Source organism: Drosophila serrata, unplaced genomic scaffold (genome assembly GCF_035046125.1).
Source record: "Drosophila serrata isolate PLE 108 unplaced genomic scaffold, ASM3504612v1 contig_160, whole genome shotgun sequence".
NCBI lineage: Eukaryota > Metazoa > Arthropoda > Insecta > Diptera > Drosophilidae > Drosophila > Drosophila serrata.
Window position 1 is genome coordinate 1,018,418 of NW_028257058.1, and position 24,460 is coordinate 1,042,877.

The 24,460-nt window shown below is 36.1% G+C and overlaps 1 protein-coding gene across 15 annotated transcripts in view; it reads right to left on the minus strand.

The window, feature by feature from the left end:
* Window positions 1–24,460, minus strand: part of Cadps (calcium-dependent secretion activator 1) — a 60,978-nt gene that overhangs the window by 18,593 nt on the left and 17,925 nt on the right. For 5 of the 15 annotated variants that reach the window (XM_020954179.2, XM_086826600.1, XM_020954180.2 and 2 more), the window contains exons 13-21: window positions 21,321–21,457; window positions 21,052–21,239; window positions 20,660–20,949; window positions 17,872–17,984; window positions 15,967–16,176; window positions 14,884–15,040; window positions 10,308–10,449; window positions 6,876–7,046; window positions 5,674–5,983 (exon numbers count right to left, since the gene is read on the minus strand). In XM_020954179.2, the coding sequence (XP_020809838.2) occupies window positions 5,674–5,983; window positions 6,876–7,046; window positions 10,308–10,449; window positions 14,884–15,040; window positions 15,967–16,176; window positions 17,872–17,984; window positions 20,660–20,949; window positions 21,052–21,239; window positions 21,321–21,457 (1,718 nt within the window). The remainder of the gene's footprint in view (window positions 1–5,673; window positions 5,984–6,875; window positions 7,047–10,307; window positions 10,450–14,883; window positions 15,041–15,966; window positions 16,177–17,871; window positions 17,985–20,659; window positions 20,950–21,051; window positions 21,240–21,320; window positions 21,458–24,460) is intronic. The other 10 variants (XM_020954181.2, XM_086826603.1, XM_086826606.1 and 7 more) reach the window with 10 other exon arrangements.

Consider the following 24,460-nt stretch of genomic DNA (forward strand, 5'->3'; position numbering starts at 1 on the left):
TAAAGTGTAGGCATTTGTCTTTAAGGTGGTAAATTATTATTATATATATTATAAAATTATGTGGATCGTGCATTTGAGGTTATAGTCCAAAAGGACGACGTGCGAACAAATATCGTTATCAACAAGTGTATTCACTGAACTTAAGAGAAAAAAGACATTATATAATATGAGAAAAAGCCATATTGAGACAACTAGTGAGGACACGAAGATCATTGGCAAAACGATCCCACTGAGAACGACAGTGATGATGAAAATTTAGATATTGAACCAATGACAACTATATGCCGATATTGGAATGCGTTAAAGTTCAAAAGAGAAACGGCTGGATTATGCTGCGCAAGTGGAAAAGTTAAACTGGATCCATTACTTTTCAAATATAAAACCAAAAATAATTTTCTTATTTTTTTAATCACCAAAGGAAATGTTACATAGAACAAAACAGAGTTCGCCAGGTTTCCTAGTAATAAGTAAATGAATAGCTGCGACCTTGTAGGCTACAACTGAGTGAACAGCAGTTCAGGCTTGTAGGTCGATTAGGAATTAGAAAAAATAATGATAGGTAGTCTAGTTCCAGCCCACAGTCTTTAAGTCTCAAGTAGGACCCGTCGTTATCCACACAAGGAACAGGGCAGATTTTATATATTTAACGCATTCAAGTATAGGTCATATATATATACGAATTGAAGTCCAATAGACATAGAATTAATATGGTGACGCGCAGAGTATAAGACATCGTTGTAAAAAAAATACTTGCTAAGAACTCTGTGGTGAGCACATACCCTTGTGAAAATAGTGAGTGAAAATGTAGCATTTTCGTCATTTCCTTTCGATTTAGGGAGAACCCCGTTTTTTCGCTTTATGAAGTTTGTTTGTTTTTTGTTAAAAATGTTTTGAAAATTAATAATTTGAAGTTTAGAGTGAAGGCGGGAGCAAAATAAAGCTCTCTCCCTCTCGCTTTTTGCAAGTTCTCCCCACCTACTCCAACCGTTGTTAAGCTAGTCTTTAAGTACAATCGTGAGGAATAGAAAATTGAATTCGAATCGAATTAAATTACTTCTTGACACCAAGCTAATCGTTTTTTATCATTTTTTATAAACTAATTCAAAAATTTCGGTTGGTCAAAAATATTTCAGCTGAGGGGCGCCGGCTGGGAAATGGGCATTATATTACCCCATGGGTAATGCATTGTCGCTTCCTCCCTCCGAGCTAGTGCAACTACTGTCACCACCACAAGGACTCAGCGGCATAACTGCACGGTTGCCGTCGTCGACACAGACTCGGTCCTCGAGAGCATTCAGCTCACCAAAGAGGAGGAAGACAGTCTTTTCCGCTCCCCAAAACCATGCACCAGCTCCCAGCGCAGGGACGGGCCGAAAAGGTCAAACGAGGCGTTGAAGGCCAAGGCGCAGTATAAGGCAGCTCTCAAGATCCAGAGCCCGCTCCTGGACAGGGCGTCTCTGCAGGCTAGAGACTACACTACGCCAAGCTTCCTCACATGATCTCAACCGGGCGCTAAAGCTGCTACAGTGACAGAACCCCGTCGTACCTACCGTAGACTGAAGGTATAAGGTACTGCACATTGATAGTCCACTACCCAAAGAGGGGGGGGGGGCATTCCTCCCGTTCAACAAGGAGGCCGAGGATATCCTTAGCCCAGATACGGGAAGATGTTGTGGGGCATGGGTGGCGTCTACCTGCGTCTCAAGAAGCGCCACCCCGGGGACAAGGATGCATACACCCTGCAGGCAGGCGAGGTGGAGAAGAGCCTGGGTCTGGACACCATTATAGACGCCGCCCAGGAAATGACGCTGGACGAATCAGCGAAGGAAGACGACGGTGATCTGACAGTTATAGTCAAGAAGTCGTCAGCTCAGCCCGTGGATTGCCACGGGCAATGCCACTTCCGAACTAAAGTCCATCCAAACGTAGGGGAAGACCACACCTTCGTAGGTCCCACCTCGTCAAACGAGCTTGATATTCTTCTTTTTATCTTTCCAAATGAACTGACGTGATTTTTTTTGCTTCCGGCTCTATTTGTGTTTAACTTTGCATAAGCCAAAGTAACTTCCTATTTACTTCGCGTGTACATGCAGCTATTCTTATTTGTGTATTTAATTGAGTATATTTCACAAATTTGAAAAATAGCTATTTTATTTTAGTCTTAAATTTTGTGACAAATTTTATGAAAATCGGACGATTATATCATATAAGTGCCATACAAACGATCGTTATATAAAATAAAATAAAAATTAAAATCTGTGAATGTAAAACTGTAAATATCATTTCTATAGGTAAATGAAATGAAAGCAGGTATTACTTCACTTCTATTTTTAACATAAACATATATCATTTATATTGTATTGATTTCTAGTCATCAAAGTTCTATATGCAAGGATATATAAACTCCGGCGTGCCGAGTTTAGCTTCCTTTTTTGTTTAAATCTGAATCGTGTCAAGCCAGTTTATTCGCCCGACGAAATTTCTGGCTGTGTGCTCAGGTATTGTGCCGACACCCTGTGCTATCCCCTTCTGAAACAGTTTTTTTACATTATTTATAATGACCTGCGCAAAGTTTTGACAAAATCCGGAGTACCTTTGTACTAAAACTAAACGGCTCTAAATGCAAGCAAATAACATTTTCTAGTGTCGTTCCCAAGCTTGCAACTTACACGCTGAACTGCAGCTCTTTAAAAAGAATTAATCCTTTTTGATCCTAAAATTGACTTGACTGTTTCGTCTTAATAGAATAATAGAGCCAGGGGTGTGCTTGGATTTATTAAACGATGGTCAAATTAACGGTGGTTAAATTGGGATGCAAACTTTCTAATTAACGTTCTTTCCTTAGCAAACCGAAGAACAATGCTAGGGATAATGTTGCTGTCATACTTTGTTGACCTGGCTCTTTTGAATCTTAAGACCATTTCAACATTTATTGTTTTTTTTTTAATAATTGTGCCAAAGCAATTGACGTGCATTTTAGCAGTAGCGCCTCCCTTGGACAGCTTCCAGGCGCCATTTGGAATACCTGTAAGAGAACTCAGATGGTGATACGGGTGGATCGGTGTCCAGTTCACGAAAGAACATGGTGGCACCAGTCGCTATACCTATATACTCCCTCGGACCACTCTTCGGATCAGTCTCGGATTGTAGCGCTTGGATACATATATAATCTAGGAGCCAGTGAGTGAGTTGTGAAGCGACCCATGGCGGTAGGCAAAGGAGGGTTGTGGAGGGTATTTAACTTTAAGAGAGTTTAGGGCCAAGGTTTCGGCTTTCACCCGAAGAATTGGTATCTTCGGGAGGGTCGATCGTGTCCTTCTTGTTTGAGGGCATAACGTGCTGGTTCATCTGTGCCATTCTGGCCTCGCAACCGAGCAGTTGGATGCTGCAGGAGACAAACTCTTAAGTTGTTAGTGACACTCAGGAAGATCGGGGGAAAAAAACCTTTTGGTAAGCGAGAGGCTCTGAAATAGGCACGCTGCTAAACAAATACTCGTTTAGGAATATTGGCAGTCCTTGAGGAAGCTTAGCCCAAAGCAGAAGAGACGAAGAAGTGGTATAATTTCAAGCGAGGGCGACTAGCGTCGGATGGAAAAGAAGGAGCGGATATCTTCACCCCCCTTTTCATAGGGGCGAACTAATATAGAGGCAGTGGAGCAATTGAATTTCCATTTGCTTCCGCGTTCTGCCAGCTAGTTTCTTTTGTCATTTTTTTTTATCTCCGACCAAATTCAATCGGCGGTCTGACAATATGTAAATCGACGGCCATAGAGAATACCTCAGTTCCCGCAATAATGCATTTATTACACATATGTTAACATGTCCGAGTTGAGCTGAAAAAAGATGCAGCAGGCGCAATCGCCTCGAAACAAATATTGGCAGCTTAACAAAGAATTTGTATTAACATAGGCTAACCAAATCTAAGCATTCAGGAAGAGGGCCAAACTTTTTGTAGGATAGGAGTAAATTTTGCTTTGCAGCCTCCTCATCAACAAACTCTACGCAGGAAAGCGCTTTTTTCGCGGATAAATACTGGGCGAGTGAGTAAGTGTGCTGGCTCCAAGCCATCAATTTAAAATTACGGCCCAAATGCGCCATATAAAGCCCACCAAGTGTTTGAGTTCCAATTTCGTTTAAAAGAAAAACCCAAGAATGCAGAATCAAAGTAAGAAAGGCAAATTATATGTAAGAGCCTAAAACTGATGCCTAATTTAAATGTTCACAACTCTTTGCGAGCCTCGATCTGTCCCCTATGCTTTTGATCTCTACACTGAAAAAAATTGATTAAGTTCATAAATTCGAATGTTTGCAAAAGACACCTGGTTTATGTTTATATCGCTTTCAAGATCACCATTATTGTCGCTCAATTTCTAAATAGTTTAAGTTTTGATATACGTTTTATGGTGCATGTTTGATAAGGAGTTTAGATTTTCGAATTTCATATATGTCAGTTTTAGATCGTAAGGAATAAACTTTTATAATGTGGTAAACAACAGTCTTCAATTTGCCTTCAGATAGCCAACCTTCCTTAGGGATGCCTTGATTAGGGCTCAGATGGCATTTAGGATGAGATGACCACGGAAGGGAGGGTAAAGCCGCTTCAACTCCATCAGGAGCGAGCTAACTGACCCGTAAGTGTGTTTACCAGTTATTGTCTCAGTGTATGTGTTTGTTTAATTATCTATTTTATCTCGCCGTAGTAAGCATTAAATTTAACTGTGAGATTCGTTTAATAGTCAATATCTAGGAAGGCAATGAATACCACCCATTACCCGACGAGCCCGAGCCGGGTCAAGAAGCTTGCACCGCCCTAGATACAACAACATCGGCCAGGATCGTCGCAGGATGAAGCTAGCTATGACATCCAATATGGTCTATGATATTGACCTGGCAAATGTCTGGCGTTTAATAATCTGTTCCAGGAGCATCGAGATCTCTCAGATCGGCAAGTCGAGCTGTGGAGCTGTCCCAGTTTGTTCTCGCTGGCCTATATATTTTATATATATATATTATTCTGTATATTTCTCTTCAAGGTTTCCAACTTCCCTACAAGATAATATATATACCAAAAACCCGAAATATTGTATTTCCCTTTACTAATTTAATTATATTAACTGTATAAGCTCTTCTGAACTTCTGAATTTATATTTTCCACAAATTTTTTTTCATGGCGGGATCTATAATTTAAAATTTGCAAAGAAACTGCAAGTGAGAGCGAGAGGCAAATGGTCGCGAACAGCCTGTTTTATTAAAATGTGTATTCTTCTTGCAAGCCCCTCGCAAAATACTAAAAGTGTGCCGTCGGGAATCTCCTAACGCCATCCAACTTTCTAGTATTATAAATTTCGTGTCTCCGTACAGGCCTTTAAAACGGCGTTGATGAACAGCCGTTTTTAACTTTTTGCCTCTCGCTCTCTGTTACTGCTTGATAACGGTGTTTCACCGTCTTCATACCGTGCTATAAGCTGAATCAAATGAATGTTGGCGAACAACTAGAAGGTATCGATGGGTTCCCACCGATTATTTTTACGACAGCGTATCACGAGTATTCAGAAGAACACACTTGATCACTAATAATTGATGCATTCCTAAACGGTGATAATGTTGTCATCCTGACGCAACCAGTATTTTCTGTCATTACTCACTCTTATAATTTGTTTCCTCTTTACTTACCAAATCAATGCCGTCGATCGTGGTTAAGTTAAAGCTTTGATTTTTAGCATCTAATATCACATTAACCATTGCGCACATTTCCGATGGCAAAATATAATCAGTTGATATAAAGGCAATATTCTTTTTTAGCCACGATTGAAAGGACGCATCCGTGCGTTGAATACACTGTTCGATCATATCCACGGCCATCATTTTTAAACGCTGTTCCAAATGCTGACGAAACTCCGCATCCGGCCAGTGAAGGTCTCTTATGAACGACTGCAAGGCGTCGAGCTTCCAAAATAAATCCTCCGATGTGGCACAGCCATTTCTAGATTTATATATATGTATATATATATATATATATATATATATAGAGGCAAGAAAGATATGTAAATACATTTTACGAATAATATAGGATATATTAAAAATGCACTTAGCTAGCTCAATATGCAAACGTAATTTACTTTTTTAAGCCCTTTCTAATATATAAAAAATGCACTGCTTTACACAAGATGGGGAAAGTTATGACTATATATATTTTTTAGTTAAGACTATACTTGGAAATAATTTTATAATTGATATGTGACACATGCTTCCATTTTGCTTAAGCTTCTTATAAATAGAGTTCGAAAAAAATATTCAAATTGTATCTATTTTTAATGGCTTTATAATTTATCAGTGCGATATATTCAATGAAGTTGTTATTCATATAATAAATGCAATAACATAATATTATGTGGAATGTGAACTGTATAATGAAGCCCTAATAAGATAAAGAAAACACGTCATCTTCGCCATCTGCCCTTAAATATATATGTATGTATAAGACGAGATATTATCTCTATCCATCTTTATGTAAACTATTAATTTAAACTTCCTTTCAATACGATACCAATTTGCAATGACATGTGAAACTATTTTTAATTATTTCTGTTTTAAAAACCAACATATTCGAAAATTTCTTTACATGAATATGTGCGTGAACCAAATTAATCTTTTTCTGGTTAAATATTGAAACTAAAATATTAAAAACTACTAAGAATTAGGTATTAACTTGGGTAAAAGGCATATTTATGAATGTGCCGGTATTATTGGCAAGTTTTTTGCAGCAATGCATAATGCAATAAATGCAGTACTGCACAATGCATAAATTATTAGCAGAAACACAAAATGCAATATAAACCAAAGGCAGACATTAGAAAAATCTACGTGTTAAAAACCTTAAATCGTCGGTAGTCGAAGGTGCTGCTGTTTTTTTTTGCATTTTTGGCACATAAAAATTGATTTGATCTTTCTTTTGCCCGCTTAGTAGCGATGATGGGTTGAGGGCTGCCGTATTTAACGCCTGAGCAGCGTTATTTAATGCTGTCGGGTTCAGGGCTGCATTAATCCTAAAGATTTTTATACACAGAATAATTAAACAATAATACAACACAAAACAAGAAAAGAAGCAAACTTCGGCACGCCGAAGTGTATATACCCTTGCAGATAGAACAATGAAGTAACACCTGCTTTCATTTCTTTAGCTATATATAATGTATTTACAGTTTTACATTATCTAACGTAAGCTTGATGATATAGTCGTCCGATTTTCATAATATTAAAATCAAAATTCTAGAATAATTAAAAAGGGGATATATCTCAATTTTGAAGAAAATAGTGATTGAAAAAATAGTAATCCGATTTTCATAAAATTTTACACAAATATTAAATATTACATAAAATGACTATATTTCAAATTTGATTTAATTTTTAATTGTATTAATTTCTGGATCGTTCCCATGTCAGCTATATGAAATAGTATTCCAATTTTTATAACATTTTACACAAATTTGTGTTGTAAAATTGCTATATATCAAATTTGATTAATTTCTGTTGAAAACTGGAAAAGTTCATTTTTAATTGTATTAATTTTTTCGATCGTTCCCATGGCAGTTATTTGATTTAGAAATCCGATTTTCATAAAATTTTACACATATTTGTAGAATATTATTTAAAATGACTATATCTCAAATTTTTTTAAATTCTGTTGAAAACTGAATAGGTTAATTTTTAATTGTATTAATTTCTCGATCGTTCCTATGGGGCAGCTATTTGATATAGTAATCCGATTTTCATAAAATTTTACACATATTTGTAGAATATTATTTCAAATGACTATATCTCAAATTTGATAGAATTCTGTTGAAAACTGAAAAAGTTAATTTTGTATTATTTTCTCGATCATTCCTATTGCAGCTTTGTGATAATGAAGTCCGATTTTCATAAAATGTTACACAACATTTTAGAATAATATAAAATGGCTATATCTCAAATTTTATAAAATTCTGTTGAAAACTGATAAAGTTAATTTTTATTTCCATTAATTTCTCGATCGTACCTATGGCAGCTATATAATATAGTAGTCCGATTTCCATTAAATTTTACACCAAATTGTATATGAATATAAAATGGGTATCTCAAATTTGATCAATTTCTGTTGAAAACTGTAAAACTTATAAGTTTTGTTTTAAACATTTCCCGATCGTTCAATGGCAGCTATATGATATAGTCGTCCGAGTCCGCCCGTTCCGACATATATACGAGTAAGAGTATATAGAAGACTACGTACAACGTTTCATTCAGATAGCTTCAAAACTGAGAGACCAGTTTGCGTAGAAACGGACAGACGGACAGACGGTCATGGTTAGATCGACTCGGCTGATCAAGAATATATATACTTTATATGGTCGGAGGTGACTCCTTTCACTGCGTTGACTAAAATTATAATACCCTGCAAGGGTATAAAAATAAGGCTAAGAAGTATATTATATTTTTGAAGACGTGATAACGTATTTTGAAATCTATTAAACTTTTCTTAAATTAATCAAATTTAAGTCAAATTAGTATCTGTTTCCAACTTTATTTTTATTTATTTATATTATTATTTTATTATTATATTTATTATATTATTTTATTTTATTATAATATAGCCCGTAAGCATTTTTTAACAAAGAACCGGATTATTTTTTTCCGAAAGTTTTTGATCGCTGAACTTAAATCCTGTCTTAGAAAACCTATACGTTAGATAAGGTATTTTAAATTTAAAGTGCAACCAAAAAGGTATGTCAAGTTTGTATACCATGGAAGATTGCAATTCGCTCATTACACATAAATACAATATTACATTAATGTTAAGATACTTTAAAATGCCATAAAACATGTACCCTACAATAAATTTGTTTGCACGTTTAACTTTAAATATTTAAACAATCTGACGTATACTATATATTTTTTAGCTAGGCAGACCAAAGTTTGTATACTCTTGCAGATTGAAATTCGAACGCTAGGAATTAATGCGATATAAATTAAATATTAAAAAAAAAAAACAATTAAGTAACGCCTGTTTTCATTTAATTGACCTATACATTTTATATTTACAGTTTTATATTCACAGTTTTGCATTTTCCTCTATTTTTAACGATATTTTGTATGACAGCTATATGATTTAGAAGTCCGATGTTCATAAAATTTTTAATAAAATTCAAATATATGTATATATCAAATTTTTATGTAATTCTGTTAAAAACTGGAAAAGTTGTAACTTGTTTCGAAAAATTTTCCGATCGTTCCTTAACAGCTATATGATATAGTCGTCCGATCCAGCCCGTTCCGACATATATACGAGTAAGAGTAAGTAAAGTCTGTAACAAGTTACCAAGGTGTCTTTGACAAGTTACTTCGAATCCCTAGTAGGTGCCCATGACCCGCGGCATTCAGAGTCTATGCATATTCTCTACAGAAAACATGTCTATCAAGAAAATAAGAGACCGACGCGTGGTAAGAGTGAATTGAAGAGTGTTTCAATAGGCCCTCAGTTTTGAAGCTATCTGAATAAGACTTTGTACTTAGTCTTCTATATACTCTCATTCATATATATATCGGGGCAAGCCCGATCGGACGACTATATCATATAGCTGCCATAGGAATGATCGGAAAATTAAAAACAAAAAAAATTATATAATTTTCAGTTTTCAACAGAATTTGATCGAATTTTAGATATAGTCATTTCACATTATTCTTAAATTTTCGGTACAATTTTATGAAAATCGAACTACTATGTCATATAGCTCTCATAGGAACGATCGAGAAATTAATACAATTAAAAATTATAACGTTTCCAGTTTTCAGCAGATTTTCATCAAATTTGAGATATAGCCGTTTTATATTAGTCTTAAATTTTGTGATAAATTTTATGAAAATCGGACGACTATATCATACAGGTGCCATACAAACGATCGTTAGATATAGAGGAATAATGCAAATCTGTGAATGTAAAACTGTAAATATAATGTGTATAAGTGAATGAAATGAAAGCATTACTTCATTATTTTTTAACATAAATATATATAATTTATATTGTATTGGTTTCTAGTCATCGAAGTTCTATCTGCAAGGGTATATAAAGCTTCCTTTCTTGTTTAGTTTCCTTCAACTCAGTCCAGTCGCCAAATGACGACCATTTCAAATTACTAGCCAGCAAGAAAACATAAGTAGGACGCTACCAGGATAGCTAACTCACCACTTAAACCTACCATACCATACCTTCATACCATATATTTTATATTTTTGTAATAAAAAAACGTATATATTATATATATACAAATACGTACCCCTTGCTCTCCCATCGCTCCTTCTCGAATCCCTTGTGAATCGACTGAGCTATTGAGGATTCCATGAGATCCACATAGCGTACAACTAGAGGAGCGAAAGTGTCGCGAAGATGTTGATGGAATCGGCCATTGCGCAAATTGTCTTGTGAAGATAATTCATTAATATTTGTTATTTAATTTATATTTAATGAACAAAAATTATTATTATTTTGACTAATCCTATAAAATTTTATTTCAAAAGGTGTTTAAAATTATTATAAAATGAAAATCTTATACAAAATTGTCAAGATTAAAATTAGATTCCAAAAACGAATGAATACAAACTTCGGGACGCCGAAGTTTCTATTCCCTTGCATACAGCAATTAGATCATTATAATTATTCAATTAAAAAGTATATATATTCAGGGTTAAAATCAACCAAGTAGTGCCTAGATTTATTACATTCACCTATACCTATATATATATATTTTTTTTTTTCGGCGCGAATCCGAAGCCCACCTCCCGCCCAAATGACCGAGGGGCGCAGCCGTGTAATGTAAGGCACGTTCGATAAATAGACGCGAGGAAAGGAAAATAGGTAATACAACGAGGAAAATTAGGATACATTACGAGCTAATTCTAAAAGTATAAAAGTTTTTAATTTAGAAAGGCTTTCAATGCGATTAATATATTCAAAAATTGTAATCGGTACATAAAACCCTTGAGGGTTAATTTACTTCTAACTCTCTCCTACCACTAAGGGAAAATAAGGTCTAGATGTTAGTCGGGGAATATGGAAATTGAGCTGACCAAGCAGATAGGGGCTCTCCACGTCCCCGTGGATAAGTTTGTGTAAAAAGACGACGCCAAGCATTGTCCTACGGTTAGCTAGGGAATGTAAATTATTAGGAGAAGTCTACTAGAGTAAGACGGTAATCTTAGGTCAGCATCCCAGGTTAAGCTTCGGAGGGCAAACAGCAAAAAGTTCTTTTAGACAGATTCAATGCTGCTACTATTGACTCCATACTCCAATAAATGACGAGCTAATGAAGTAAAAAGAGTCTTAGTTACATAAAGAGAATAGAATTCCTGCGACCCCCTTTTAATAATAATGCCTCCTGCATTTAGAGCTGTACTGCATTGAAGGTCATCAGTATACATAAGTACTGTAGATTTTATTAGAATCTGCGGCAGGTCATTGATAAAGAGTGTGAATGACAATGGAACAAGGCCAACTTGTGGGGCGCCAGACCTGACACTGAGGCTATTGGATACAACATTTTTAAACAGAACCTTTTGAGTGCTGTCACTAAGATAACTCCTAGCAAAAGAATATATCTGACTTGAAGTGGTAGAGGGAAAATATGTTGTTTTAAAAAAACGCCGCAAACAAATCGGCGATGATCTGGTCAGAGTTTGCGGTGGTATTATTATATGTAAGCGAGGAATGGATTAGATTGGGTTTACGCTTAGTGTTATCAAACTGTTTTGGGTTCTGCAAAAACTGAACACCACAACGAGTCAAATAATTTTTATAGCACTGAGCGTTAAAAACGCTAAAGTTCTACCGAGCGCTTAGATAACTAAAGGGAGTACAGTGTTGTAACCAGTTGGTTTACATTTATTATAAAATTTACACTTTACATTTTTTTGGCGTGTTAGCTCTTTGTTGAACCAAGGCGGTTTATTTGAGACCAACCGATAGGCTACCGGAACACTTAACGAAAAGAAAGAGTTTGTGGCACTGTAAAAAATGTCCACGGCGGTTGTCATGTCAGGGCACATCACAAGTCGGACCAATTAAATTCGGATATTAAAGTACTCAGCTTAGTCAGCTTTTCGAAAACAGCTGACTTTGACAGCTTTTCGATTAGGTTTTATTCCTATGATAGTACCCGTATTGATAGTCACTTCGAAAGTTGGATGGTAAGGATCTTCAGGTTGCGTCAATGGAGGAACTCTACTAAGGTTTACGCCTACAGAATCAGAGACGAAGCACAGATCAAGTAAGCGGTTTAATGAATTATGTACATGGATAACATGAGATAAGGACAAATCAAGCAAAACATCTATGAGGTTATGCTATGCCGCAGTCTGAAAGACATTTGATACACGATCAGAGAACCAACGCGTTCCAGATATATTAAAGTCCCCCAGAGTCATTAGTTGGTCCCTATATGAAAGCCTTTTGGAAACGGCCCGAATTGCCGAAAGGTTTTTTCAATAAGTTGGCTCTTTAGATGTTGGGGGGATATATAAACAAGAGATATAAGGGATATATTATCACACAGATAAATTGTATATCCGTGAAATCTTTAGACACTACCAGTTTCGAGATAAGGCAGGAGTCAACGGCTCGCTGGAAAAGCCGGTCTAATCTATAAATTGTTTACTTACCCGGAAGAATTTCGGAGCAGAATATTTCCGGCTTCAACCAGGTTTTACTAAACACAATTACCTGGGATGCAAAAGAGAATCTAGAGTACAGCTTTGAGAGCTTGCTGAGTAAGCACCTAGTATTCTCATATGAAAGATGGAAGGAAGAGGTTAGTTTTTTGGGACTGAAGGTGCAACGGGGGATACTTTAGCTTGTGCCAGCCTGGGTAGTTGTACTCTCACAGGCAGTGTCCTTTTCCTTTTTTTTAGCCACGTACTCTTAATAGCTACGTGCTCGGCCCAGTAGTCACCCGATAAAATAGTGTCATATAACAGTCCGATTTTACTAAAATTAAAACCAAAATTCAAAAATGACAAAAAAAGGAAGCTAACTTTGGCACGCCGAAGTTTGTATACCCTTGCAGGTTGCAATTCGTTCACTAGGAATTAATGCAATATAAATTTTATATAATTTTGTTAAAAAACAATTAAGTAATGCCCGTTTTCATTTCATTCACCTATACATTTTCTATTTACAGTATTACTTTCACAGTTTTGCATTTTCCTCTATTTTTATACCCTTGCAGGGTATTATAATTTCAGTCAGAAGTTTACAACGCAGTAAAGGAGGCACCTCCGACTATATAAAGTATATAACAGCCGAGTCGATCTAGCAATGTCCGTCTGTCCGTCTGTCCGTTTTTACGCAAACTAGTCTCTCAGTTTTGAAGCTATTTGAATGAAATTTTGTGTTAGTCTTCTATATACTCTCACTCGTATATATGTCGGAAAGGGCCGGATCGGACGTCTATATCATATAGCTGCCATAGGAATGATCGGAAAATTTGTACAACAAAAATTATAACATTTTCAGTTTTCAATAGAATTTAAGAATTTGAGATATAGCCATTTCATATTATTCTACAATTTTGAATAAAATTTTATGAAAATCATAAATGTAAAACTGCAAATATAATATATATAGGTGAATGAAATGAAAGCACGTATTACTTTATTGTTTTTTAACATAAATATATATAATTTATATTGTATGGATTCCTAGTCATCGAAGTTCTATCTGCAAGGGTGTGCCGAAGTTAGCTTCATTTCTTGTTAAAGATCGTTTGTATGGCAGTTATATGATAAAGAAGTCTGATTTTCATAAAATTTTACGGAAAATTCCAGATTAATATATTTTGGCTATATGTCAAATTTTACGAAAATCTGTTAAAAACTGAACAAGATATAATTTTTTTTATAAACATTTTCCGATCGTTCCTATGGCAGCTATATGATATACATATGTAGTCGTTCGACCCGGCTCGTTCCGACATATAATACGCGTAATAGTACATAGAAGACGAACTGCAAATTTTCATTTAGGTAGCTTCAAAACTGAGGTCCTAGCTTGCGTAGAAACAGACAGACGGACAAACGGACGGACGGACAGACGGACATGGCTAGATTGACTCGGCTGTTGATCCTGGTCAAGAAAATATTTACTTTATATGTTTGGAGATGACTCCTTCACTGCGATGCAAACTTCAGACTGAAATTATTAAACCGTGCAAGGGAATAAAAATCAAGTAAGTATTCCAACTTTTATTACATTCCCCTATACTTACTATATTTACAGTTTTGCATTCACTGTTTGCATTTTCGTCTACACTTAACGATATTTCCTAAACCAGTTATAGAAGATAGTACTCAAATTTTCATAAAATTTAAAAATAAATTTTTAACTTTTATAAAATGGCTGTATGGCCGTTTTATGGCAGCTATATGATATAGTAGTCCGATTTTCATAAAATTTAAAACGAAATCCTTGAATATTATAAAATATCTATATCACAAATCTGAATCTGAAAATCTGTTAAAAACTGAAACGTTCCGACTTATGTTTGTACGAGTGATAGTATATAGAAAACAAACTGCAATGTTTCCTTAAGAAAGCTTAAAACTGACTAGTTGGCGTAGAAACGGACAGAAGGACATGTCAAGATCGACTGGGCTGTTGATACTTATCAAGAATAGATTTACTATCACAAATAACTCCTTCACTGCATTGAAATATTCTGTGTTAATTTATAATACCCTGCAGTGGTATAAAAACAATAGCAGTCCTCTACCTTACACTCTTTTTTTATAAAAATAATCAAATTTAATCGATTAAAAATAAATTATTAAATTCATTCTCAATAAATATTGCGTTCAACTTACCATCAGCCCTTAGATAGTCATTTAAAATTTGAAACAATGGAAATGAGTCCCAGGTATCAGGCGCTTGTTCCGATAAAACCCGATCCATGTCAACGGCGAAAAGAGACCAAAATATCTCAGCATGTTCAACCAACAAGTCACTGAACCACGCAAATGCCTAAAGAACACAATATTTTAAAATATTATATTTTATTTATATTGAATTATTTAATTAATGTTATATAAGTTGCTTTTATAAGGCAGTAATGATAAATACACGTGCAACGGTAATACAATGTTAATATAATATTTAAAAATGATATTTACATACAGATATTTCTCATATACACACAACATAATATTACTATCATGCGATTGGGAAAAACGAAGTATATGTCTTGGTGTGTTTTCTTCCGACAATAAATAATCAAACAATAAATTAATTGTACTAGAAACTAAGTCTCGAAAAGTTAACATAATTCACGAAGAGAGCCCGTGTCGTCAGGAGATCAGTTTTTTCACATATACTCTTACTGACTCTTGACCAGATCGAATTGGCTGATAGGCGAAATTAAATCACTTATTGTATAAATTTTCTAATTCAAATAATCAAACTACATTCCTTTGTATGTCGACAGGAAAAGTTCGATATGATTTATCAAATGATATATTGGGTTGAAAATGGCGTAAACTTCCACATCTTTAATTTTTAAATATCGTAAATTATCGGAATCAAAAATGTTTACAGTTAAAATATCTATCGAACAGATATCAAATAAAAAATATAACATTTATTTAATTATTTCTGTAAATTTTTTTGTCCGATATTTTGTTCAGAATGTAGATTTTACACACAACGTTAAATATCGTTTTTAATTCATCCATCCCTTCAGATAACGCAGTAACATAAAAAGTTTTTCACTGAGTTCATTTTTGGGGGAAAAATTATAGTAATAATAATATATGAAATTAAGAACCCTTGTTGACTTTCGTTAAATAATACTAAAAGACAATGAAAACCCTGAAATCCTGACCAGGCTTTACAAACAACATATCATATTATGTCATTAAGTCCCTAATCCAATCGAATTTATAGATACGTGCCGTTTGTACTGGCGTAGTATAGACTGCGTGTGTCGGCATACAGTAACGAAATGAAGAAGATTCCTCGGTTGATTTAGCTTTAACCAGTTGGTCACTTGTTGTGTTTACTCCAGGATTGGCCTCGCTTTCGGAGAGTTCCTCTTCCCCTGACACATTGCAATCTTGCTTCTTACCCATTTTACTTTTATCCAATTTATCGTGTTTGCGCAGCTAAATAAATCATAGGGCACAATATATGCATAGGTAGTTTAATAAGTGTAAGGAAAAGTTGTATATTCTTTATACTTAAAATTATTAAAACACGTTTATGGAGGTCTTGGTTTTTAAAACACAAAAATATCGTGTTTTTTGCTTCTAGTAGATTAGTGTCCAAGATTTTTCATAAAAGAAAAAAAATGAATACGTCCAACAGATTTGGGAAAAATAAAAATGTATGTTTATATATCGAATAGATTCAAATGGAATACTACTGTATTATGAACTATAGCCTTACGCCACGGTTTGAGTTAAATAAATAAAACATTAATAGGTTTGAGCCTGAATAAGTTTGAACTTTCTTAATTTTTCGTTTGGTATAGATACAATGAAAAAATCAACTAATGCCAACTCTGATTCAAATTTAATATGATTTACTAAATATGTAAATATTAATTACAATTGTGATGTTAGATATTAATTTGTTATAAAACAAATGAAACAAATACAATAAAAAAAAAAAAAAAATATATATATATATATACTACCAAAACGATTGGATGGATGGGATATAAATAGTTTAGAAAAAGGGTTCAAGCACATCCAGTTTACAAATTAGGTATACAAATATATATTTGTAATACCCTTGCAGGGTATTATAATTTTAGTCAGAAGTTTGCAACGCAGTGAAGGGGACATTTCCGACCCTATAAAGTACATATATTTGGTCAACATGTCCGTGTATCCGTCCGTCTGCCCGTTTCTACGAAAACTAGTCTCTCCGTTTTTAAGCTATCTGAATGAAACTTTGCAATTATGCAATTATATACTATCAATCGTATAAATGTCGGATCGGGCCGGATTTACATTTTGTATTATTCTAGAATCCCGGTTTTAATTTTATAAAAATCGGACGTTTGCCATATAGCTTTCATACAAACGATCGTTAGACATAGAGAAAAACCAAAACTATGAATGTAAAACTTTAACTAAAAAACTGTAACCGTAAAACTGTAACTATAAACTGTAAAACTGTAATTACATGTTTAGGTAACTGAAATGTTGTTTTTTGACATATATATATAATATATATAATTCCCAGTGATCGAATTGTAATCTGCAAGGGTATAAACACTTCGGCGTGCCGAACTTAGCTTATTTTCTTGTTTTAAATTGGTTTATTTTTTAATGACCACACACATATAGACATTTCATACACGGATATTGTACATGGTGCGCCATCTTGTGTTATCTGAAGTTTTTTTAAGTAAGAAAAACAAATTTATTTATTTTACAAATGTTAAAGATCATTCATTTTATTTAAATTTGTGTGTTCTGATGGTCATGAGCAACGGCTCGAATGGCAACAATGACTTCATTACTTTGACGAAGGAGTGGTTTACATTTGGGCGTGGATTTGGCCAAAGACCCACATTCGTTTAATTGCCTTAGATGAAGGCAATTGATTGCCACGATTTTTTCGCTCGGAAAGCGTGTTAAGCAAGATTAATAAAAATGCACAATGTCAGCTCTTTGTTTTGGTGTTTAATGTTTTAATGTTTTGTATTTTTTAAAATGGTCAATAACTTGTCATCGGGCAAGGAACTTATTCAAGAAAAACATCAGTTACCAAAAGATGGCGCACCCTGTATATGCTTAGATTAGGCAAGCGGTAAATTATAGTAGGCTTATAATTGGCGTGATACTTACTTCTCCATAATGTTCCTCGTTTTGTTGCAACAAGTCAACGCATAGTTCGGCCAAATGTATTAGGTCTTCCAGTTTTTTTGGCGCTGGTACTATAATTTCGCCACGTAAATCTTCTATGAGTAAATATTTTGATTGATTCGTTAATTTTCCATTTAATAATAATACTTCCTTCAAAAACAAACGAAACAAAATTATTTTTAATATCACTATTATTATAAGAATACAGGAAAGGTAAAATAATAAAACCTTTAAAAGAAATAACATAATTTTTTTTTTTACACGCAGCCGTGTAATGTAAGGCACGTTCGATAAATAGACGCGAGGAAAGGAAAATAGGTAATACAACGAGGAAAATTAGGATACATTACGAGCTAATTCTAAAAGTATAAAAGTTTTTAATTTAGAAAGGCTTTCAATGCGATTAATATATTCAAAGATTGTAATCGGTACATAAAACCCTTGAGGGTTAATTTACTTCTAACTCTCTCCTACCACTAAGGGAAAATAAGGTCTAGATGTTAGTCGGGGAATATGGAAATTGAGCTGACCAAGCAGATAGGGGCTCTCCACGTCCCCGTGGATAAGTTTGTGTAAAAAGACGACGCCAAGCATTGTCCTACGGTTAGCTAGGGAATGTAAATTATTAGGAGAAGTCTACTAGAGTAAGACGGTAATCTTAGGTCAGCATCCCAGGTTAAGCTTCGGAGGGCAAACAGCAAAAAGTTCTTTTAGACAGATTCAATGCTGCTACTATTGACTCCATACTCCAATAAATGACGAGCTAATGAAGTAAAAAGAGTCTTAGTTACATAAAGAGAATAGAATTCCTGCGACCCCCTTTTAATAATAATGCCTCCTGCATTTAGAGCTGTACTGCATTGAAGGTCATCAGTATACATAAGTACTGTAGATTTTATTAGAATCTGCGGCAGGTCATTGATAAAGAGTGTGAATGACAATGGAACAAGGCCAACTTGTGGGGCGCCAGACCTGACACTGAGGCTATTGGATACAACATTTTTAAACAGAACCTTTTGAGTGCTGTCACTAAGATAACTCCTAGCAAAAGAATATATCTGACTTGAAGTGGTAGAGGGAAAATATGTTGTTTTAAAAAAACGCCGCAAACAAATCGGCGATGATCTGGTCAGAGTTTGCGGTGGTATTATTATATGTAAGCGAGGAATGGATTAGATTGGGTTTACGCTTAGTGTTATCAAACTGTTTTGGGTTCTGCAAAAACTGAACACCACAACGAGTCAAATAATTTTTATAGCACTGAGCGTTAAAAACGCTAAAGTTCTACCGAGCGCTTAGATAACTAAAGGGAGTACAGTGTTGTAACCAGTTGGTTTACATTTATTATAAAATTTACACTTTACATTTTTTTGGCGTGTTAGCTCTTTGTTGAACCAAGGCGGTTTATTTGAGACCAACCGATAGGCTACCGGAACACTTAACGAAAAGAAAGAGTTTGTGGCACTGTAAAAAATGTCCACGGCGGTTGTCATGTCAGGGCACATCACAAGTCGGACCAATTAAATTCGGATATTAAAGTACTCAGCTTAGTCAGCTTTTCGAAAACAGCTGACTTTGACAGCTTTTCGATTAGGTTTTATTCCTATGATAGTACCCGTATTGATAGTCACTTCGAAAGTTGGATGGTAAGGATCTTCAGGTTGCGTCAATGGAGGAACTCTACTAAGGTTTACGCCTACAGAATCAGAGACGAAGCACAGATCAAGTAAGCGGTTTAATGAATTATGTACATGGATAACATGAGATAAGGACAAATCAAGCAAAACATCTATGAGGTTATGCTATGCCGCAGTCTGAAAGACATTTGATACACGACCAGAGAACCAACGCGTTCCAGATATATTAAAGTCCCCCAGAGTCATTAGTTGGTCCCTATATGAAAGCCTTTTGGAAACGGCCCGAATTGCCGAACGGTGTTTCCAATAAGTTGGCTCTTTAGATGATGGAGGGATATACAAACAAGAGATATAAATAAAACTACCTCGAAATGATTGTATATCCGTGAAATCTTTAGACACTACCAGTTCCGAGATAAGGCAGGATCCTGACCCCGCTCCTGATCTGGCGCACGAAGGTAATCATTTCCCTCTCAACCGATCTAAAGGCCTCACAGCAATAATGCAATCCCTTTTTGCTGGAAATAATAAAATAACGAAAATAAAATAAATGGAAAATAACGTAACATCAATGCATTTTGCATGCACTGCCGCGTCGCAAAGCCAGCAATGGAGACTCGGGTGAAACACCTTTACAGCAATTTTTAATGGCGCAGACTATAATTAAAGACATTTTCATAAACCCTTAAACCACTGTGCACGTTATCAAATCAATAAAAAAAATGCGGGAGAGCGGGAGAGTAAGAGAGAGAGAGAGCAAGAGAACAATAGAGCGTGAGCTTCAAACCACTTAGCTGCAGCCAAAAGCAAATGACACTCAAGCGGGCGGAAAAAAAAACGGGATGAGAACAAAAGGAAAGTAAGAAAACCGTCTGCACAAAACTAAAAGTAGTATTAAATATATATAAACTACACATAAAAGCACATGCACGCGCGGTAGCTAAAAGGTAAATGTAATTAATAATATATAATGAAAAAACAACCCCGGTGGTTTAACACAAATGAGCACAAAAATTCGGAGCGCAAAACAAAAACACTACCGTTCGCTATTAAGTGATAGACGATTATAATACAATAAAAATAAAATTAAAAAAAAAATGAAGCCAAATAAATCAAACACATAACATTCTTACCTTCAATCTTGGCTTTATTCGACAAGCGTGTATAATTTACCAGTGCTGCTGTCTCTAAACTTTTCTTGATCATTAATCGAACTTCTTCAGGTGGCACCGGTGTCACTATATCCTTCATAAGCACTCTTTCCAACAAAGATAAAGTGGCTTTTAGCGCACCTTCAGGGCGGCCGAAAGGGAAACAATATCGAAAATTAGTTATTTGAAACTCCAGAAGTTGACGCAAACGCTCTTTGATTTCCGAAAATTTTTCCTTTTCTTCATGTGTTATGCTGCCAACACCGTCGGGCCTGGGACACATATAATTATGATTCAATATTATTTATGATAAAATAAATAATTCTAATAATAAATATATATCCAAAACATATACATAAATGAATCAATCTTACCGATTTCCGTGAACATGACTCGCACAGAATGCAAATGAGTAATGTATTAGCGTCGGATCAATCATATGTTGCTTTTCGGCTCGATCTAGTAAGTCCGAAAGGTAGCATAAATGACGATAACATCCACGGACCCCATAACGGGCACAATATTCATCTAACACAAAAACTTGTCCGGGACTAAACCAGCCCTGAAAAGTTATAATAATAATTATGGTTTGTAATATGTAGTTTATATGACTTCCAAAAAACCAAGGTATCGATAAACTCACCAAAGATGCATATGGATCGTTAAGCCTATACTCAAGAGTTAGGTTCTGTAAGGTTTTAAAAAGTGCGGCATGGTCAAAAGTACAGGGATCGGTGCTTATAAAATCCTCCATTCCATGTTTTCGCGCCTTGTCTGCGTCTAATAAAAAATAAAATATAATAGAATTCCAGGCATACAGGCCACCCATTATTTGAATATTTACAATCAATTGTTGGACTGAGAGTTGCAATTAAAATAGGATGAATTGAAAAGATTGCCAGTTCACTCTCGACCTTCATCAATGGTTATCAAGATTTCAAAAGGTATTTTGTGCATGCAGTTAGTTAATATAACTCTAATAACTCTGTTTTCTTGTTTTTTTCCAGCATTTTATACTTTAATCATTAAAATATTGACATCTTTTCAAGAATTCAGCCGCAGACCTGTTAGGGTCGTTCCCTATCTGGCTGAAAATATCGGCGAGGTATCGCAAAACAACGCTAATATTTTACATACTAATTTAGCAATATGAATCATAATCTTTCATCTTTCCAAGTGAACGGACGTGTTTTTTTCTTGCGCTAGTGTTAACTTTAGCATATTTTGCATTCCTTTTTGTGCCTTCTTCGTGTTGCTTTCCTTTTGCGCCGTCGGGACAGCTAAACATTTTAGGTTTTCTATCTCCCACGCTCTCCCGCTCTCTTGCTGTGCCCCTGCACTTCTTATCTTTAGAATTATGTTTTTTTTCTCAAGTACAAGTACAGTGGTAAGTGTTAATAATGTCCGCTAACATTGTGTGTTTCGCTAAACCAGCAAAAATGCTATTTCTGCAAGGGACATTACAATCGGCTGCTGGATGTGCGACAAACTTTATGCACGCCAAGTGTATTGGTGGAGTAGGTCGGACGATGGACGATGTGAACAAAAAGATCGGCCTGCGTTACTGCTGCGAGGCCTGTCGCGATGTGGAAAGGGAGATTATGTCTTTCATGCGGCAAACAAAGGACGGTTTTATGAACATTTTACAGGGATTTTTTGTAAAACTCATGAAATGTTCTTGGCGCTGGACACCCAATTAAATAGCCTTACGCTATTAAATGAGTCTCCGAGGCTCAAAAAAACCGCTTTTGGTGGGCAGCATGTAGGCGGACCCGAACAACCCGCAACGGTCTCTCAGCAGCAGCCTCCCTTAGCACAGATCGAGATCGAGCGATAGGAAAGATTCGGTACCCGAATGTGTCGCGGGAGTGCCCGCACCGCCGGTGATTTCCGTTTTGTCCCCTGGGGGGTCTCAAATATTGACCCCTCAAAGTCCCGTGAACACTGATATATCTGTCCAAGTTATAAGGCCCGGAATACCGGGCGACAATGGCACGGCAGATAACCAACCTGCCTTTCCAAAAGCCCTTATAGCGGTTCCACCGACGAGACAAATTTTTGTTTCGCGGCTCTCCCCTGATCAAACAAACGGAAGATGTTTTCGCCTTTATACAAGGCAAAACCAGAGCCGGTAAAATAAAGATTAAGGTGAAAAAGTTTAAATTTTCTTACGCTAGGGTTATTTCATCTTTTAAAATAAATGTCCCTAATGAACTCTTTCGTTTCGTTTGCTTCTCAGTTTATAATGCTCACAGTTAAAGCCTGAGATTCTAAGCTCCGAAGTTTTTCCAGCTGTGTTCACAGTATATCGGCAAGATCGCCCTATCTGGGGCGGGGGTGGAGTTCTTATAGCGGTTGCTCACGTCAGAATTAATAACTTTCGAGGAATGCAACGATGTTGAACCTATCAATGGCAGCTCAATTTTAATTACCTGCTCCTACATACCTCCATTGTCGGAACTTCCTATTTATTGAAACCACCTTTCAACTTTTCAGATGGTTTCCAATAGACTTTTGGATAGAAACCAGCTGGTAGTCCTAGGCTATTTTATGTGCTATTTTTGGTGATTAAATAATTCCACCAATACTCTCCTAACTTCTACGCAACATGACTATCGCTGGCATTTCATTTCGACATTTCGCTGTCTCAAGTCAAGCATGTCCAAAATTCGTTACAGCGCTTGCTCGATCTTTGTTTCATCTCTGGTCCTGCAAGAGTCAGTTTAGCAAGGGTGGCGCCTCTGACGCAGCCCGAAGATCCGTATCATCCTACTTTCGATGTGACTCTTAATATTGGGTCTGACTTACAGAATATATCTGACCGTCTCGCAAGACGGACTTTGGCTGAATAATTTTATATATGAGTTCAATTGGTCCAATCTATACTGTGCACGATTTACTATGGCTTTGTAGGTGCTCCCCCACTGGTCGTGGTCCGAAAGCTGCAGAGGTCCAGGAAGCATTTCAATTTGCTTGTCTGTATACTCGCTTTGAGGCCTCTGCGGGAGAGGGTGCCACTGTTACCGTCGCCAAGTCTGAACAAAGCTGCTTGTGGCAGCAGATATCAAACGATTCCAACCAAGGCTTCCGGTGACAGCTCCTGACTTGCACACTGAGCATGGTCCGGTGTGGGTGCCCCACTATATTTAGGAGCATAACGTCCAAAATGGTGGCCCAGTCCGCCATTCAGGCACTGCTGCAATCTATGCTGGGTACCGGCCTCTAACATCCGTGGCCAGTCTTTCCACTTTATAAGCGAAAGGCTTGTATCACCGAGATTAGGATGGCGATCTACTATATCTATATATCTACTTTATATGATACACACATACACCGAATAACCCCCGGCCCGTTCCGACATATATACGAGTGAGAGTATATAGAAGTTAGCCTTCAGTTTCCTTTAGTTTCATTCAGATAGCTTCAAAACTGAGAGACTACTTTGCGTAGAAACGGACAGACGGACAGAAGGACAGACGGACATGGCTAGATCGACTCGGCTGTTGATCCTGATCAAGAATATATATACTTTATATGGTCGGAGGTGCCTCCTTCACTGCGTTGCAAACTTCTGACTGAAATTATAATACCCTGCAAGGGTATAATAAAGGAAGTCTATTGACTAACTAAGGTTGGTAGTGCGATGCCTTAGCCACTAGGCCAAGCGACAATGTAGGTCTCGGACCGCCAGATTCGAATTAGAATCAAACATTACGAGTTCTGCCGCTGAAACTCGCCACACGATATATTTATTTATTCATATTATTTATATATTATTCATAC